The 20681-nt window shown below is 44.7% G+C and overlaps 1 protein-coding gene across 5 annotated transcripts in view; it reads right to left on the bottom strand.

The window, feature by feature from the left end:
- Positions 1 to 399: 399 nt before the first annotated feature.
- The window catches only part of CEP350 (centrosomal protein 350), a 139902-nt gene continuing 119620 nt past the window's right edge, over positions 400 to 20681 (bottom strand). For all 5 annotated transcript variants that reach the window (XM_053244150.1, XM_053244151.1, XM_053244149.1 and 2 more), the window contains 4 exons: positions 19946 to 20344; positions 17470 to 17616; positions 5331 to 5453; positions 400 to 4376 (listed from right to left, as the gene is read on the bottom strand). In XM_053244150.1, the coding sequence (XP_053100125.1) occupies positions 4212 to 4376; positions 5331 to 5453; positions 17470 to 17616; positions 19946 to 20344 (834 nt within the window). In that variant the 3' untranslated portion in view covers positions 400 to 4211. The remainder of the gene's footprint in view (positions 4377 to 5330; positions 5454 to 17469; positions 17617 to 19945; positions 20345 to 20681) is intronic.

A 20681-nucleotide genomic window follows, 5' to 3' on the forward strand; every position in this document is an offset into this window, starting at 1 on the left:
TTTGTCGGTCCCTGATTTCCGAGAGGTTCGGAGTTCTAGGACCCGCGACAGGGCTTTTTCGGTTGCTGCTCCACTTTGGAATTATCTTCCACTTCAGATTTGTCTAGCCCTCTCTTTACCAGTCTTTGAATCCTTACTGAAGAACTTTCTTTTCCACCAGGCATTTGCCCTGTAGTTTACTAAAGTTTACTTTATTTCCTTTCCATTATCTATTTTAGTTTGTAATTTTTAATTTTACCTTATGTACATGTCATTGTACACCGCCCGGAGTCGGCGGAATATTAAATGCTTCAAATAAATAATAAAATATTGTACATATTTTTAAAGGAGGCATGCATGACAGACACAAGCACAGCAGCAAATGGGCAAACGTACTTAATTTCAAAGAACAGTAAGGAATAGGATAATTAATAAATCAGTTTATTTACAGATTTTATTCTCTTAAAGTACATCTCAAATTAACAAAAATATTTACAATGGTGTACACAGGGACTACCCTGGTTATTTTACAGTTCATAATTACAAGAAAAAACATACACCCTGTTATCTACTGAGCGGTGCTGCACAGGGATGTGAGATTATTGGTTGATATTGGCCTGGAAACCAGTTTGACAAGGTTATTTACACACACACACACACACACACACACACACACACACACACACTGAGCAGTTTAGTATCTGCACAATACAGTACACAGGGCGGAAGGGTCTCCCCAATCCGCCTTTGCAAATGTATAGAAAAAGGCTCTGCAAAAAAAAGGGAAAAACTCCTATTTACTCTGGTGTATTACAGTACAACTTTTCAATCTGGCTTTTCCCTGCCTTTCTACATAAGATTTCAAAATCAGTACTGTCAAGAGTTTTGTTTATCTACTTTGACCAATTTCTGTAAACAATAAAAAAAAACCTCCTACAGTTTACAAAGAAACACTTTACGTGTCAACTGTTTTTGCTGCTGGAAAGTAAGTAGTCAGTTCTCCTAAGGTAGCAAAAGTAATGTGAAAGTCTTTGTGGTGCAGTTACTTCAATGGTCTCTGAAAGCTGTGCTACTGAATTTCTTTTGCAAACACACACTTTTATTCAAGTATTGCAAAAATGCTAAGGCCACGTTTTCAAAAAGCTTCCACAGGAACACAATGTGACCTCCCCCCTCCCAACCAGAAACAGGCCACAAAACCTTGCCATGAAGTCGTCTGAAAGGTAAGGGCAGTTAAAAGCTAACAAGGCACAGTCCATTAGGAATCCTTCCTATTCAATGCACTTTGGAAATGAATGGGAGTTGTGCAAGAGCACAATTGGAGGACTAACCCCTATTCATTTAAAGGGGAGCTTGAACAGGAGAGGGTCTTAGGGGACTGTGTCCCAGATCTGTAGATTAGGAACAATTCTACCGGGAGAATTCTGGTCCTTTGTATTTGCACAGGCCTGGTCTTCTGCTCATCTTGCCTCAATGGTTCATTTCTTAAACTCAAAGGGAATAATGACAACACTTAGATCAATCCATCACTTTCTAGCTGTGCTGTAAATGGTTTCAAGCATGTAAATAGTTTTTGTTTTTAGGCTCAAAATTGGAGAAAAATGTGCGACTCAACATGAATTCCAAGCCTGTTGGGACATTTTAGCAGTATAATCTCAGGGTACATTGTCCTAGGACGAGAGAATGAGAATTTAAACTCTGGACTTCTCTGTTCTGCTTCAACAATCTGTCCTAACTGTGGTGTGAAAAGGGCAATTTTTCACAATCTCCAGTGGATTCCAGATTAAAGGCCTCTTTTGCACTTTGTGGTATACAGAATAGTCATTCCCATGTCTCCAAGCACGTGAAAAAGTATTCTGAGAAGATGACATGGCTCACTGACAGATTAGTCCACTCGGCTTTGTGGGTGATGAAATTGTGTGTTAATATACACTATATATTGTAACAGGTGGAAACCTAGGAAGGAACCTCTCTAAGGGTGAGCTTGAGGTATTATAATATATTCTCACAATATGTTTTCAGATCCTGTGTCTGCAAAATAGAAGAATGCCCCTCCAATCTGATTTCTGTACTGTAGAACCTGGAAAAATGATCTAATGCCTGTAGAAAAAGCTACTACTTTTATATAGGTTGTTGCTGCACAAAAGTGTGAAAAGGTTGCAACTGAAGGGGGGGGGACACAGACAAAAAAACCTGTCATAAATGTTGCCCCCCCTCCCCGCTTTTTAAAGAAAGGAAAAGGAGCAGCTTGTGTTGAGAAGTTAAATATGCATTAAGACAGCTATGAGGTTTAATATGGACCTCAAATCATAGCAGCAACTTGCTTAACCAGTTTAACAATGTTGGCACCTAGTTCTTACATAGTGAGGGAAAATGAGGGAATAGGCAGACGTGTTGGGTATTCTTAAGACACACTGAACTCTTCTCTGTCCGTTTGTTCCTTTAGCTCTTGTAGGTAAGACTAACCACTGCAAGCTTAAAAGTTAGATGCTGGCAATGCCACATCTGGTGGTGGTGGGGTTTTCCCTTGGTCTGGATGTCAACCATATTCTCTGAGCAGCCCAGAGATGTGAGGAGCTAACTTGGTTGTGTGTCACTGTGCAAAAGACATAGATCACCAAAAGGTTTAAAAAGAAGAGACTACTAAAGGAGTATTGGCAGAGGTATGCTTAGTTGGAAGCCCAAGGAACTAGATGGGATGAAAGGGGGGAAAAGGTGTTAACTCTTCCCATGGGCACCTTTTGGTTCGCATAATCTTTGGAGTGCCTCCTCCCAGGTTTCTGAGTGCTAACTCCACACTAAGACAGGTCAAGAGCTTTTGAATCCACTCTGGTTCAGTGTGTTATATCAAGTAAACCAGATTTCAAATTAAGGCATCAGCATTCAAGCCTAGATTATCTGTGTCCTTTTGCAGAACACAGAGTGGAGTGGGGGTGGGGAGTATGGTCAGACCTCCACATTGTGGCTGACAGTGGCTGTGTCCTCACTGAAGAACCACCTGTGGAAAGTGGGGCGGTGGGAAGAGGAGTGTTGACATCCACTTTAGATTCTCCTTCTGCAAGTCCAACACTTTACATGTTGTGCCTTTTTCACCCCACAATGAAAAACATGCATTTGTTTGTTTGCAGGCTCCCTGTGTTGCTCCGAGATGGCATTTTTGCACAAAGACTATAAATCTCTAGCTTTATAGGACAGATACAGTCCTAAGATAGACAACTTTTCATAGACTGTTTTAAATCCGATGGTAGTGCAACCAATGTAGCACTAGACATGTATTTCTAACACACAAGTTATAAAATAAGTTAAAGAAATCCCACATGCATACAAAACAAGCCCAAAGTCAAGCACTGGGCATCACTCTCTTTGGTACATACACTCGGAACCCTACCTAGGTCAAGTAATGGCTTTGCCAATACAATACAGTAGGGTGGTAAGCAAGGGAGGAAGTTAAGGGATCAACAGCCTACATTTAACACAATACATTTTTCCAGCTCTCACATGTCAAGTGCCTGAGAGAATCCTGAGTACTCATTTACTTAGGGGCAAGCTGGTGGTTCATTGAGGGAAGAACACACACAGTGGAAGAGGAGGAGGAGGAACGTTAGCCTCCGACTAATCTTTTGTGCCAACTTTCATTCTGCCCCGAGGCAGCGTGAGCAAATCTTTAGCTGCACACAGAGCAGACGGTCTCCTCCACCTCCCTTTCATTAATCCAGCAACACTATCTAGGGCCACATTTTGAGACAGAATGATGGAAATGACTGGAAGAAAACAACAGAACTGGTGGCAGAGGGAAGGAAACAGATGGGTATCAAGGTTGCAGGATAAATCATTCAGATGGTTAATGTTATCCCTTACAGCTAAAAACAAACTAGAACAGCAACTGTTAAAATGAAGAATAAAGTTTACTAATGACTTGAGTTTCCACTGCTGGGTGCCTGGTGTTCCAACCCAACAATTTACAAAAACTGTCTAAGATACACAGCCCCTGTAAGAGGTTGCCACCAAAAAAACCCAAAAAAACACTTGCAGTTGTCAACTGCTATTCTTCATGCTGAATTGGGGGGAAAGCATCAAACTGGGGGGGGGGGGAATTGTTTGTAATAAATCCAGTGTAAGTCTCCAAAAGGCAGCATGGGGAGACGTAACACCATGTTATATCGCTACTCAGTCTTAAGAACAATATTGAACTCCAGTAGCAGCATCGCTATGACAAAGGCATAGCTCGGATGTTACAGAGGCAGCAGCCTCTCCTGTTTTTCGCTGATCTGGTTAATGATGTCAATAGTCTCTCTAATTAAGGCCTCAAAAATTCCATCTGCCAGTTGCATCTTCACATACAGTTCATCCTCATCATAGTTCACCCATTGGGCTTCCTCCTCATGCAATTCCTGCACCTGAAAATGTAGAGCGGGGGGGTGGGGGAGGGCGGGAGCGGGAAAAGAGCGTCAGCTATGTTAAATAGACATCCATATAAGCAGGCAATTATTCTGCAACAACCTGGTCGCTGCCTTTACTTTTTCTAGGACTGCAGGGAAGTAAGTGAAGAACATAATAATCAAGGTTGCCGGCAATATTCTAGTTTAAATGCTTGAAAAATGTTGCTACATTTACCAATGACAACATTATCTCCTTGTTTCAGAGCCTGGGTTAAATGTCTCTCTCGGCAAAAGATATCAGTCTAGTGATTTTAGAAGTTGTGTCACCTATTTTCAGCAAGGCCCATCCATGCAGTGCACAACAATGATGTTACAGCATTTTTTGCAAATATCCATATCCATTTACAGGGGTCAAGAAATGCTGGTTCTGTACACCAACCAGACAAAAAATTTACTTGTTGAACTAAGTTGGTACATATACTCATCAGGATTTTTTTCATTCATCAGGCATCATGTTTCACTCATAGACAAGTAGACTAGCGGATTTCCTGAGCCCTGTCCATTTAAGATGAAGTAAACTGCCCCCCCCCCCAAAAAAACAGGTTGCTTACCTGTAACAGATGATCTGATAGTGATTCCACAACATTCTATCCCCACCTCTACAAGCAGCCATTCTATCCTTATGATTCAAGTAATAGTCTTTACTATTTATGAAGTTCATATTAAGCAATTCTGTATCCAATAGTTATTAGACACAAGTCCCTAAATATCTTTCATTGAAATAAATGTGATTTAAGTGCTTAACTTTAGTTGGATTATACCCTGTGGCTTATATGGATAAACACAGGAAAAAGACAGGAAAGTTCTTGTTAAGCAGATGAAGTCACCATATTTTACTCGACCTAATATAAACACAATTAATTTCTGAATACAATGTACATATTTATCAAAATAAGAAAATCCTTTACTGACCAGTATATGATCCACTCGATCACGTTTCTTGCGTCCAAATTTCATCATTTTCTGCCAGTCTGTTTTGTTGTTAAGCTCTTTTTTCAAGTTTAGCAGCTTAAGCACTTCAGTTGCTATAAAGCTCTAAAGTAAAATTAGGTAAGAATGAATGCAAATTTATTTGAAAGAAGTTGTCCCTATTCACAGCAAAGGCAATCCATAAATGGAAGATCTCTAACAAGGCGTATTTTATTACCAGAACAGGTTTCTGAGCCACTAATGATCCACCAAATGCTACAGTAAAAGGGCCCACAGCCAAAACAAGTTGGGAAAGGCTGTTTTATGGGAAAGGCTGCTCCCATAGGGGCTACTCCACACAAGTTCCATAGGCTAGTAAATAAACAGGTTGGTCACCTGTATTGATGATCTGGTAGTGATCCGTTGACATCTGTTAGTAATGGGTTCTGAACCTGTGCGTAACTCCCTCAGTGTGGAATACCACAGCTCCTCATGGCGTTTCTGCCCTGTCCCACGTGGCTGATATTTAAGGTGGGAGGAATGCCACTCCCTTAGTTCCTGGATGACTGCCGGAACAGGAGACCATTCCTGCAGTGTCACAGGTGAGTTATTTATAAGAGACTTGAACTACTGCCCCTGGTGGCGCAGTGGTAAAACTGCCGCCCTGTAACCAGAAGGTTACAAGTTCGATCCTGACCAGGGGCTCAAGGTTGACTCAGCCTTCCATCCTTCCGAGGTCGGTAAAATGAGTACCCAGAATGTTGGGGGCAATATGCTAAATCATTGTAAACCACTTAGAGAGCTCCGGCTATAAAGCAGTATATAAATGTAAGTGCTATTGCTATTGCTAGTGCTATTGCTACTGCAGTGGGGAGGTTCGGGTGGGTCTAATGGATGTCAACAGATCACTACCAGATCATCATACAAGTGAGCAACCTGTTTATCTGGATTGTGATCCATTGAGCTCCATTAGTAATGGGTGTTTAGCTAGCTATGCTGGAGAAGGAGGAGTATGCAGTACTACAGTTACTACAACACCCTTTTTAGCACCTCTCTCCCAAACTGTGCCTTCACTGCAGACTATAGCATGACAACTTACAAAGGATATTTCCAATGACCAGGTTGCCACTTTACAGAAGGATATGCCAGATAAATGGGCTGCTGAGGTTGCATAGGCCCTGGTAGAATGCACCCTTATGGATTTGGGGGGCTCTATTTTCTGAAGCTTGTAGGTTAGCAGAATGAGGTCAACTAGCCAATGAGATAAACATTGTCTAGATACACAGTGGCCTTTTGCTTTCCCCTTATAAGTAATGAAACTTTTTTTGTCTTGCCAGATAGAAAAGTAGTGCCCAGTTGGAAGTACAATGTCCTGATTTATATGGAAATCAGATACTATCTTAGGCAAGAAAGAATTGTCAGTTTGCATCAGGACCTTTTCTGGATAAAACTGTGTGTATGGCTTGTTCATTCATAGAGCTGTTATTTCACTCACCCTGCAGGTGGTGGTAATCGCTACCAGGAAGGCAGTTTTTAGGGGACTAGCTTTAGATTTGCTATTGGTTCAAATTGGCCATTGGTTCAAATGGAGACTCCATCAAAGAAGAGAGAACCAAGGAGGTACTCCACTGTTCTATTGGTTGTCTGACAGGAGGATATAGGTTAGTGAGGCCTTTTAGGAAATGTTTGGAGCTAGGATGGGAGAAGACTGTCTTTCCATCCCACCCCGGATGTTTTGCTGACAGTGTCACCAACTGTATTCTGATGGATACGTTGGACAGGCCTTCCGACTTTAGAGTTGTCAAGCACCTGTTTGACTGATGCTGTCAATGTAGTGAAACTTTTAGAGGCTGCGTAGCATCTAAACATCTTCCACTTACCCATATAGTTCTTACAGGTGGATGGTTTTCTTTGATTTAGCAGTATTTTATTATTTATTTATTTATTTGATTTATATACTGCCCTTCCAAAATGGCTCAGTGCGGTTTACAATTAAAACAAACCACTAAAACCACAAAGAGCTAAAACAAATTAAAAAATATAACAATAATTAACAATTTAAAAATATTTTAAAACAACAATTAAACAATTACAGTGATTAAAAGCCAAAATCGGGTTAGAATATTAAAACAAATTTTAAAACCCTGGAAAGCCAGGCCAAACAAATACATTTTAAGGGCTCTCCTGAAGGCTAATAGAGAATTCAAATTGTGGATTTCCGCAGGGAGCGCATTCCACAGCCCCAGAGCAGCTATAGAGAAGGCCTGCCTCCGAGTCGCCACCAGATGAACTAATTATCATGTTTAGAAACCTATTCGTTAACTTTAGGGTACAGCACTTGACTTTTTTCTTGTGACAGAAGATCTGGATAATGTAGGAGCCCTCTGTATCTGTGTTGGGACAGTCTGAGTATGAGTGGAAACCAAGATTGCCTTGGCCACCACGGCGTCACAAGAATGCAAGTTATTCGATGAAGTAGCAGTTTCGCCACCACTCAGCTTATGGGTAGAAGCAGAGGGTACATGTACAACAGATCCTTGATCCAGTCCAATTGGAATGCATCTCCTAGAGATTGCGGATTGTGTCGTGCTCTGGAGCAGAAGCTCCTGTACTTGCTGTTCTGTGAGACTGCAAACATCTATCCATGACCAACTCAAGGCTCTAAATATTGGATGTAGATATTTTCTGTCTATCTCCCACTCGTGTGTGAGAAAGTACAGCTCAGGCTGTCAGCTATCACATTGTCTGTCCCCTTTATGTGTATTGCTTGAGGATAGATGCAATTGCAAATGCACCAGTGCCAGAGTTGGATGCTCAAGACACAAAGCGATCTTGAGACTGTTTCCCTGCTGCCTGTTGAGATAAGCAACTGCAGTGGTGTTGTAAGGGAAGAAAACTGGTCTTGTGGTAGCAAGCACGACTTGTCCCCTTAAGTTAAGCAGGATCCACCCTGGTTGCATATGAAAGGGAGACTAGAAGTGTGAGCAATACAGGTTGTTTACCTGTAACTTAAGATCTGGAAGTGATCCGTTGTAGTAATAAGGAATGGGTTCTGCACCTGCACAGGGACCTCGTGGACTGATTGATTAGCTCCTCGTGACGCCCCCTCCCACCTGCACGTGCCGTGCTGAGTCGTTAGATGAGGCGGCTGGGGCGTCCATTTTCCAGTTTCTTGCAGACCGCCCATGGTGACGATCCGCAAAATGATTTCTAATGTATCCCCCTTGTTATTTTCCGTTGGTACTGCAGTGGGGATGGTCGGGAGGGGCTTATGACTACAACGGATCACTTCCAGATCTTAACTTACAGGTAAGCAACCTGTATATCTGGATCGTGATCCGTTGTGGTCATAAGGAATGGGTGATTAGTGAGCTTTTCCTCTAGGAGGCAGGTGCAGTAACCCATGCTCATGCTAACTCTCTTTTTAAAACGTTTCTTCCGAAATCTGCTTCCTTCACCATTCTCAGATCCAATGCATAATGTTTGATGAATGGCTGCTGTGACAACCATGTGGCCGCGTGCAGATATTGGACATCCTAATGCCCGACAAGTGGGCTGCAGAGGTTGTGTATGCCCTAGTTGAGTGCGCACGCACAGTTCTTGGTGGGGCAACACCCTGAAACTTATATGTCAGGCAAATAGTCTCCACTAACCAATGGGCCAGGTGCTGTCTTGAAACTGGATGGCCTTTACATTTTCCCTTGAACCCTATAAAGAGTCTCCTAGTCTTCCTGTAACTCTGTGTCCTTTGCAAATAAAACAAAAGGGTTCTATGCACGTCTAAGGAATGAAGTGCTATTTCCAAGGGTGTTTCAGCATTTTGAAAGAAGGTGGGCAACACGACTTCTTGGTTAATATGGAAGTCTGTCACAATCTTTGTGCGAAAGCGCGGGTCTAATCTCATGACTACTTTATGAGGATAGAATTGAGTGTACAGTTTATCTATCCGGAGAGCCGTCAGTTCACCCACCCATTTCGCAGATGTGATCACCACTAAAAAGGCAGCTTTTAGCGTAAGGAGCTTGAGGGGTGCTGTTGCCAAAGGTTCAAACGGCCTCTCTGTTAACGCCAATAATACTAAAGACAAACTCCATTGTTCCATTGGCTGCCATATAGGAGGATATAAATTGTTCAACATGAATCGCTTGCATTCTGGATGGGAGAACACCTTTATACTTTGCCGAAATGGCGGCTAAATGTATCTTGATGGGCACATTCGCTAAGCCCTTAAGTTTCAAGGACGTCAGGTATAGCAATACGTCCTGAGGAGTGGCCTGAAAGGGTCTAACCCCCCTTTCCTTCATATTGATTCTGAAGCATTTCCACTTATTAGCGTAATTCCTCTGCGTGGACTGTCTCCTGCTGTTGAGTAGGATGTCTCTCATAGACCTATCCTCCAGGCTGTTAACTTTAAGGTGTGAACCTCGGGGTGCAGAACCTTTCCTTGCTCTCTTTGCAACAGATCTGGAACCTGAGGGAGTCTGAGATAGGTCCTCTGCAATAACTGCAGAAGTGGTGCAAACCATGGTTGACGTGGCCACCAAGGTGCCAGTAGAATGCAGTTCGCTCTGTCCCGAATAATCTGTGCCAACACGTGTCCTATGATCGGCAGTGGTGGGAAATGATAAAGAAGTCCCACACTCCACGTGTGCTGGAACGCATCTCCCAGGGACCCTTCTCCAATGCCTGCACGTGAGCAATAGCTTGCACACTTCTTGTTGACATGCGTTGCAAATAAGTCCACTGTGGGGACCCCCCAGGCATTGAAAATCCTCTGTAGATAAGTAGTCATTTCCCACTCGTACCTCTGGTTGTAATCCACAACCCTGCTGAGGCTGTCGACCAAGTGGTTGTCCACCCCTCTTATGTGGAGTGTAGTCGGGTAGATGACATGGCGAATGCACCCATTCCATACTCTCTGAGCAAGGAGGCACAATGATATGGAGACTGTTCCTCCTTGACGATTAATATAGGCGATCGCCGTCGTGTTGTCCAGTGCTATTTGGACTATCATGCCTTGTAATTGAGGTTGAAATGCCCTCAAAGCCAGAAACACCACCATCAGCTCTAGGTAACTGATATGCTGCCGGGCTTGGAGATACGTCCACGTTCCTTGGACGCAATGACTGCTGCAATGTGCACCCCAACTGTCAATGACGCAGCTGTTGTTATCCAGCAAATTGGGGCCAGCGGTTCAAATGGCACCCCCTGTGTTAGATTGTCGGGCTCCATCCACCAACGCAAATCCTTCAAGACCACCTGTGGGATTTCTAAGCGCATGTTCTGGCTGTCCACATTGGGACGGAAGTTGCGCAGATACCAGTGTTGTAATGTCCGCATGCGCAACCGAGTGCACAGAACCGTGGTGGCACAGTAGGCCACTGGTGGCACAGTAGGCCATCAGGCCTAACAGCTTTTGAATCTGCACTGCTGGCTGTCTTGGGAATAGCACAAATTTCCAAATAAGAGCAAGTATCTGTTGAATGCAGTCTTGAGGCAAATACACTCTCCTCCTCTTGAAGTCTAACACTGCACCTATAAAATTCACGCACTTCTTGGGGATGAGGTTTGATTTTTTCCAATTGACATTGATTCCCAGGTTTTCGAGCAGGTGGATCATGTTCCGAATTTGTTTGATAGGCAGTTCTTCGCTATGGCTCACCAGGAGCCAATCGTCTAAAGAGGGATAAACCATCATCCCTTGCGTCCTCAGGTTGGCCACCACTGCTGCCATCAACTTGGTGAATACCCTCGGTGCCGTTGAGAGCGCAAAGGGTAGAACCTGATATTGGTATATTTGATCCCTCACTGTGAAGCGGAGATATTTGCGGTGATTCTCCTGGATGCCCACATGAAAGTAAGCATCCTTCAGATCGAAAGCAGCCGCCCAAGACCCCTGGGCCAAAAAGGGAAGGATAGCCTGTAAAGTTGTCATTCTGAATTTCCTGGTCCGGATATAATAGTTGAGACCTCGAAGGTCCATTATTGCTCGGATTCCGCCGTCTTTCTTCGGAATCTGAAAATATCGGGAATAATAGCCTGATAGCCTGTCCGGCCACTGCACTTGAACAATTGCCTCCTTCTCCAGCAGCACTTTCACCTCCCCCTGCATTATTTCTGTGGCTGCAGTGAATGTCAAACCCGAGAACGGTGGCTTGGCCTTGAACTCCAGTGCATAGCCCGTTTGAACAATTCTCAACACCCACTGGTCTGATGTTATGTTGTGCCATGCTTGGGCATGGCTTGCCAGCTTGATGGAGTTCCTGGCAACTACAGAACCGATGGCATGGGTCCTGGTATGATTGGCTTCCGTAGGTGTTAAGAAGCCTATGCTGTGTTTGAAGGTCAGTGTGTGCAGTGGATGGACAACCCCATCAAAAGTTCTGTTTCATGCTATCCTTATTTGGTCACATAGTATTGCCCTTTGCCTTGTGGTTAAAGCCTTTGGACCGTTGGTAAGGTCTATACTGCCTCTTGAAGTCCCGCCTGTCCTGATATTTGAAGGATCTTTGACAAGTGAAGGAGCGGCCCTTTGACCAATTCCCCGTCTGACCTGACGTTGTCATGAAGGTTTGTGCTGTGAATTTTGATTTTTTTTAATGATTCCATAGTAGAATCCGTGTCATCGTGAAACAGGCCTTTGCCATCAAAGGCCAACTCTTTCTCTCATGTCTTGCTGCTGTGACGTGGAACAAAGCCAGGCATGGTGGCGTATGCTCACAGCTGTCACCATCGTGCGCGACTCCGTTCCGTGAGATGCTTAAAGGCACTCAACTGCTGTCTAGTTACCACAGTTGTTTTTCCGTAGGTCTCACTGAATTTCCATTGGAACTCTTCCGGTGTCATGGATGTAGAGTCCTGTAACAAGGAGTCCCACAACAGGTGATTATAACGTGCTATGCAGGCAGCATAGTTTGCAATTCAAATTGGCAAGCTAGCTGTGGAATAGATCTTTCTTCCCATCACATCAATCTTACGTCCTTCCTTATCCCCAAGAGTTGTATGGCAGCGCCCTCCCTGGGATGTTGATGCGCAGTCCACCACTAGCGAATTGGGTGCTGGATGATGCAAAAGGTACGTATTCTCATCTTCACTTATTCTGTATAAATTCTCTAGACTTTTGCAGTGGGCGCAGATACGTGCAATGATTCCCACACTATCTTGACTGCCTTAGTAATTCCTGATATCATGCTCAGGGCCACTGGGTGGGATGTCCTCGACTTGCCCATCATATTGTATACTGGGTCCACTACTTCAGAGTCTGGAGATTTTAGTTCCATTCCCAGTGCCTCCGCAATGTCCCGCATAAGGGCATGATATGCCTTCAACACGTCTGTTGGAGAAGTAGAAAGCCTTGGTGGCACATCCGATGGTGGGTCAGATTTCCTGCTGAGGTCATTGGAATCTGAAGCTACGGAAGATACCTCCTCTATGTCACAGTCCTCTGGGGAAGATGGTGGTTCTGAGGGTGGAGGGATTGATTTCCGTTTCCTTTTACCCCCTGGCTTCTCTGGGGGCTGGGGCGGGGGTTGGAGTGGCGCTGCCGATGACTGGCCAGCAGGCTGCCCAAATACCTGGATTGGGTTTTCCAACACCTGCACTGGCTGCTGATGGTAAGTATCCTGCTCTTGTGCCCGCTCAGGCACTTGCATGGCTTTCCAACGCAGGTATTCAATGTAATCATCTGGTAGTGTGTGTCGAAACCCGCAGGTATGTTCTGGTTGTCTCTGAGGTAAGTATAACTCTGGCGCTGGATTCGACATTGATGGATTTGTCAACTTCAAGGGAAATGTCGATGTCGAGGATAAACCCGACGTTGATGGCCATATCGAGGGCTGTACCGATGTCGACGGTACCGTCAACGCTGATGGAGGCAGGAAAGGTATATTCAGCGGGGAGCAAGAAGGCATTTTAGGTGGGAGCACTGGCTCATAGGGGTGTGCACGGAACCGCCAAACTGTGGTCCGGCACTGGGGTGGCGGTTGCTTTAAGAGCGGGGGAGGGTTTACTTACCCCTCCCGCCGCTTTCCCGCTCTGGCCCCCGTAATTGTAGCAGTAATCGGGGCGGCAGGATACCTCCCTGCCGCCCCTTCACCCATCCGCTCTTCAAAAGCAAGCAGGAGTCCTGTGCGTGCGCGCGCACTTCACAGAGACCTCCCTTCGCCCATCCGCTCTTCAAAAGCAAGCAGGAGTCCTGTGCGTGCGCGCGCACTTCACAGAGACCTCCCTGCCGCCCATCCACTCTTCAAAAGCAAGCAGGAGTCCTGTGCGTGCGTGCGCACTTCACAGAGACCTCCCTGCCGCCCCTTCGCCCATCCGCTCTTCAAAAGCAAGCAGGAGTCCTGTGCGTGCGTGCACACTTCACAGAGACCTCCCTGCCGCCCCTTCCGCTATTCAAAGCTAGGGAGCTTTGAACAGCGAAAGGGCAAAGGGGCAGCAGGGAGGTCTCTGTGAAGTGCGCATGCACGCACAGGACTCCTGCTTGCTTTTGAAGAGCGGATGGGAGAAGGGGCGGCAGGGAGATATCCTGCCGCCCCGATTACTACTACAATTACAGGGGCCAGAGCGGGAAAGCGGCGGGATGGGTAAGTAAACCCTCCCCCGCTCTTAAAGCAACCCCCCCCACCCGAACCGCCCAGGGCCGGACCAGTTCGGAGGCTTTTACAATGGCTTCCGGACCGGTCCAGGCACATCCCTACTGGCTCATTCTCATCTGGCTCCACATCCAGCCCTGTACTCAAGAAGCCATGGAAAGTGGAACCTGACAGTGTACTCGATGCAGAGTCCATCAGGTCCTCAGGTCGGTGTACTGCTCTTTGTCTCGCGTCTGCAACCCTGGTGTCCTCGGAGTCGATGGAGACTGGTTCGGGGTCCGTGCCGGAGACAGCAAGCGTATGATCTTTCCTGATGTCGATGGGGCAGTTTGCATCATTCCCGATGGTGTCGATATCAATGTCTGAAGCAGAACAGCAGACGAAGCAGCTGTGGTCTGTATTGTCGTAATAAGTGGCGGTTGGGGGCTCGGCATGGAGGCAACGCGGGCCCCAGAGTTTACCAAAGTGGACTCATCTGAGTCACCCTCGAATGTCTGCGCCGCCGTCGGGAAAGGGGTATGGTGTGTCTTCATGGGCAGTGCCCCTGAATCACCAGATGCCATTTTCTCCTGGCGGTCACGATCCTTAGGCTTGTGACGCTTCCTGGAAACATTCTTGGGCTTCTTGAAGTCACCTTCTCTAGACTTTGCCGTATCTATCAACGCGGTTTTAGACTGCTTTTGGGCAGTTCCGCGGACATCAGGCTGTGCCTCCTTAGATACCGTCGAAGTCGGAGAACTCGATATCGACCTTGGCGTCGACTTCGACGTCGAGGCTTGCGAAGTATCAGGGCGTGGTGTTGGCAGGCGGAGTGCTTCGTCACATAATGCTGCCTGAAGTCTAAGTGTCTTGTTCTGCCTAGTCTGCTTAGAGAAAGAGCAGCAAACTTTACACGCTGCAGTGTTGTGCTCCTCTCCCAGACACATCAGACAAGCTTCATGAAGGTCTGTTGACGGAAGTTTAGTGCGGCATTTTACACACCATTTAAAGGGTTTTTTTTAACTTCCATATCTGCTCAACACAACAGCCCTCCACCAGTTCAAGTCCATAACACAAATCCAGTCAGTTTACCATTCCGAGGGTCAATTGCCAGTTAGTCAAACTATCTTTCGTCAGAACCAGTCTGTTACACAAATCCTGTCAGCGTGCCGATCCGAGTCAAGTCCGTAAAGTCCGTTTAATCTCAGTCAACCAAAAGCCAAATCCGAAAGCCAAATCCAATTCTGTAAGTCAAATACTAGTCAGTAATAAGTAAGTTAAACAATTTCCGAGGAGCTACAGCAACAAGGTTTGAACGCTAAGGCAGTCAAAGAAAAACTGGTGTCACGAGGAGCTAATCAATCAGCCCACGAGGTCCCTGCGCAGGCGCAGAACCCATTCCTTATGACCACAATGGATCACGATCCAGATCTGTAAGATATTCCCCTTAGGGAATGGAGCCACTCTGGGAAGAGCATCTAGGCTCTAAGTTCCTTCCCTGGCTTCTCCAAGATAGGGCTGAGAGAGATTCCTGCCTGCAACCTTGGAGAAGCTGCTGCCAGTCTGTGTAGACAATACTGAGCGAGATTGACCTATGGTCTGACTCAATATATGGCAGCTTCCTATGTTCCTATGTCTAGCTGGACTTGCACTGTTTGATCTCTTAGTATTGGTAGAAAGGCTCTCATTGACAGAAATACTGCTAGGAGCTCCAAAAAGTTGATATGAAGCTGCTTTTGGTGGTAGGTCCATTGCCCCCGGACCTTGTTGCCATTGCAGTGTCCTCCCCAATCTGTTAAAGAGGCATCTGTTGTCACCCATATCGTAGGCATTCGAGTCTGGAATGGGACACACTGCAGGAGGTTCTCGGATCATGCCCACCACCGCGAAGACTGGATGACTTGGGGAGGAATCATTAACTTTAGCAATAGGCTGTCCAAGTTTGGGAGAAAGTCTGAGAGGAACCACAACTGTAGTTTCATTTTTAATCACGTATAGACTGTTGTTTTGCAGGATGCCATCAGGCCCAGGAGGCACTGAATCTGCCGTGCACACTGTGTTGGATGCGTTTTGAAGTCCCTCATGGTCTTTGGAACCTTTCCTGAGGTAAGTATGCCCTACCTTCTTGAGTATTGGCCTATTAGGTGGCTTTGGTGATTTAAAAGCGGAGGCCAAGGATTTAGACTGTGTTTGTGCATTCCTTGGGCCAGATGGCTGCTCTGAAGGGCCTGCCCCATCCTTAGATGCTGAAGGAGTTGAAGGGCTCAAAATGTCGCCATATAGAGTGGCTTTTAGTCTGAGCTCCCTGTTGCATCTTGTTGGCTTCAAGAACATGCAGACTTTACACGCTGAGGTGTTATGTGCTTCTCCAAGGCACAGTAGACATAGATCATGCCCATCTTGTGATGAAAGCTTAGCTCTACACTTTGAACAATGTTTTAAGGTTTTTCCCCTCTATATATCTTTTTTTCTTTCACATTAGGGCTATCCATAATCATAGTCAGTTGATAGTCTGAAGTTCTTTAACCAAGAAATCAATCTCTCTCTCTCTAACTCACACACTGAGAGGAACCAAGACGAGGAATTGCAGCAACTGAGTAACTGAATGCTACAACGGTCGAAAAGGAACTAAGTGAGTGACGTTCCTCCTGCCTTAAATATCAGCCACATGGTCACATAGGGTGGGGTGGAAACGCCACGAGGAGCTGTGGTACTCCACACCAAGCGAGTTCCACACAGGCACGGAACCCATTACTAATGGAGCTCTACGGATCATGATCCAGATCTTTATCTTATTTCTTTCAGTTTGTGAAAACTAGTGTGATGGACTAGAAAGTATTAATCTGAATCCAGATACAGACAAATACCTTAAGCAATTTAAACATTAAGGGATAATTCAAACACCACACAGAACTTTGGTTAAAGCTAGGCTCCTTATGATGTTTATGCCATCCAAAAAACTCACCAATTTTGGGTTATTATAGTCTACTTACTTCAAAATAACAAAATCTGTAATTTACTTCAAACCTTGGAAACAGAGTTGGCGTATCTGAAGTAAATGGCTAGAATAAACTGAGACTGCTGGGTTAGGATGTCACAATCAATCGCAGTTTACTTCAACCTAGAGTGGAAGTGGATATTAGTCTGGGTATGGGAGAAGGGAGCACATGCTCCCAAGGCTCAAACATGTCATGTGGAACCCAGCTTCAAATAAGGTTGTGTGTGGTGTCTGGGCCAGGCCTACGTTTCAGTAGATCAGTAGGAACCTCCTCATGTTAGCTTTAGTCCTGTATCTAATCCGACAGGTAACAAGCAAGGCATTCTTATATATCAACACAACAATAAACAGAGGGAGGGAAAAATCAATGTATTCCCAGTGACAATTTTCAGAGATAAACATCAAACTCTGCCTCAAATTCCAGATAAATGATAACCAAGTCCAAAATGGCCCAGAGCCATTTTTGGAAGGGCGGTATAGAAATCAATCAATCAATCAAATAAAAAATATGTATGGCATATTGTCACAAAGAATGCCAAGACACTTTTCAAACAAATGGCTTCATTCTTACCTTGATCTCCTCAAGATCACTTGGATCTTTCACTCGACGGAAATAAGTTGAAGTGATCCTGCAGGGTTTCATCCATATGGGTTGGTTCAGATTTGGATCTTCTGCAAAGATTTCCCCAAATATCTCTCTTGTTAAGTCAAATACAGCCTTGGAAAACAGAAGCAAGGTTAAAAAGTTATGTTTTGGAAAACATCTAGCTTCTAAGAGCATCTGTCTAGGACAGACAGGGTTTTTGGGACCATGGTTGTCAAAGTGAGAGACATAAGAACAGCCATTCTGGATGAGGCCCCAGGCCTACCTAGTCCAGCATCGTGTTTCAAACAGTGGCCCACCAGATGCCTTTGAGAAGCCCATAGGCAAGAGGTGAGGGCACGTCCTCTCTATTGCTGCTGTTCCCCTACAACTGGTATTCACAAGCATCTTGCCTCTGAGGCTGGAGGCAGCCTATAGCCACTAAACTAGTAGCCACTGATAGAGCTGTCCTCCATGAATTTATCTAAGCCCCTTTTAAAACCATCTGAACTAGTGGCCATCACTACATCCCGTGGCAGAGAATCCCATAAATTAATGGTGTGCTGTGTGAAAAAGTACTTCCTTTTGCTTGTCCTAAATTTCCTGGCGATGTTTTATGGTTCTAGTGTTGAGAGAGGGAGAAAGATTTTCCTCTATCCACTCTCCCTACTTCATGCATATTTGATACACCTCTATCATGTCTCCTTGTAGCTGCCTCTTTTCCAAACTAAAGGAGCCCCAAATACTGTAGCCTTACCTCATAATGTAAGCTTTTTTAATTTTCAATCCCCTTCCTAATGATCCCTAGCATGGAATTTGCCTTTTTCCACAGCTGCCATATACTGAGTTGACCCTTTCAATGAGCTGTCCACCACAACCCCAAGATCTCTCGTCAAGATCAGTTACTGACAACTCAGACCTCATCAGTGTATATGTGAAGTTGGGGTTTTCTGCACCAATATGTACCACTTTATACTTGCTTACACTGAAATGCATTTGCCATTTTGTCGTCCACTCACCAAGTTTGGAGAAATCCTTTTGGAGCTCCTCACAATCTGTTTTGGATTTCAATACCCTAAATTGTTTAGTGTCATCTTCAAATCTGGCCACTTTGCTGCTTACACAACTTCTATATCATTTATGAATAAGTTAAAAAGAACTGGTACAGATCCCTGGGGGACTCCACTTCTTACTTCCCTCCATTGTAAAAACTGTCCATTTATTCCTATCCTCTGTTTCCTGTCCTTCAACCAGTTATCAATCTGCAATTGAACTTGTCACCTTTTCCACTGACTGCTAAGTTTTACTCTAGAGCCTTTGGTGGGGAATTTTGTCAAAAGCTTTTTGGAAGTCCAAGTATACTATGTTAACCTGATCACCTTTATCCAAATGCCAAATGTATTCTTGGGTAGATGCCACCTGGCCCTGGAGATTTGTTAATTCTTAGCTTATCAAGACAGTTTAGAACATCCTCTCTTGTCACCTTAAATTGGCCCAGTTCTTCAGTCTCCAAGCCTGAGAAGCTCAGCTCTGGTATATGGTTAGTATCCTCTGCCACGAAGACATGCAAATAACTCATTCAACTTCTCTGCAATCTCCTTATCCTCCTTAATAATCCCTTCCATGCTCTCATCATCTAAGGGTCCAACTGCCTCCCTGACAGGTTTTCTGTTTCTGATATATTTAAAGAAGTTTTTGTTATTCCCTTTCTAGCTATGTACTTCTCAAATTCTCTTTTTGCATTCTTTATTGTCTCCTTGCACTTCTTTTGCCAAAGTTTGTTCCTTTTTATTCTCTTCACTTGGGCAGGACTTCCATTTTCTGAAGGAAGTCTTCCCTTTTATAGCTTCTCTGACTATACTTGCTAGCCACACTGGCATCCTCCTGAACTTGGTGGAACCTTTCCTCCTCCTCCATACACATTCCAACTGAGCTTCTAGTATTGTGGTTTTAAATAAGTCCCATGCTCTCTGGAGTGATTTGACCTTCCTGACTCTCCTTTTCAGCTTCCTTTTTACTAGTCCCCTCATTAGTCCCCTCACACTTAAGTGTTTGATTCTAGATGGTGATAGCACATCGCAGAGACAAGACCCTGAAGGAGGAACAGACAGTTTCTAGATTTCTATTACCACTCACACTCTTTAGGTTTTGGTAAGGCTAGCTCATCCCACCCATTTTGTGTCCCATCACTATCATACTAGAGATCAATAGAACATTTCCTCTTTTTCAAGGATTGTGCCTTCTCTGTGTTCTTCTCATATGGACTGGAAAGCATACTGCCTGCTCCCTGCCTTTTCATGTCTCCAGACTCATGATATAAGCAAGCACTATTAGCCAAGGTGTCAACCTTTTGCTATATTTGGGGGTATTTAAGTTTGATTCTCTTCCTTAACATGGGCGGGCTCACTGCAAGTTTCAGAACTCTTGATCTCACAAATGAGTACAATGGTCCCCGCAACTGTACCTGTTTATAGATCTGTTTGCTAATGGATTCAATGTCGTTCTCTTTAGGGGAATCACTTGTATCTCTGGGAAGGCTGGTAGCCTGAAGATCATGCCCCAGCTCTTTGCATTTCCATAGCTCCTCAGCTGCTGTGTGTACCAGGACCTCCACTTCCTCTGCAGTGTGTGGTACAGCCAAGGGCTCTTCACATGGCTTAGGTGGCACTTTGGGAGGTTCTATTTTAGGCAACACAGCTGATTCTTCTGCTTGCTTCTGAGGAAGCTTCCGAGAACTCAAACCAAAGTCCTCATCAAACCAATCTTGGTCATCTAATACACTCAGAAACTCCCGGCTAAGCTCCAGCTCTGCCAGCCTCTTGGCAAGCTCTTCTTGTCCACTAGCACCAAACACGGGGCTTTCCTGTTCAGTAAGCAAAAGGTGGTTACTTTGAAGCACAGCATTAAGCACAACCTTTAGATGACTGGAATTCAGTAAGCACTGATGTTGGATCATCCTTATTCTCACTATTTTCAACACAAGTTCTAAAAGTTCAGCAGACACTGTAAAAATGATTATAGCAGTAGTATTTGGGCAAAACCAAAATACAGTATTTACTGCTGTAGAGTCAGATCAGTTGGAAGGGGAGAATACAAAAGTTAACTGTTTATTCTCTGAGTTTCTGTGAAATACAATCTTTCCACACAACGTGTAAGCAGAAGCATGTTTTCTCTTTGCTTTTTAATTCTATTAGCCAGCA

The sequence above is a fragment of the Hemicordylus capensis genome, chromosome 4, assembly GCF_027244095.1.
Source record: "Hemicordylus capensis ecotype Gifberg chromosome 4, rHemCap1.1.pri, whole genome shotgun sequence".
NCBI lineage: Eukaryota > Metazoa > Chordata > Lepidosauria > Squamata > Cordylidae > Hemicordylus > Hemicordylus capensis.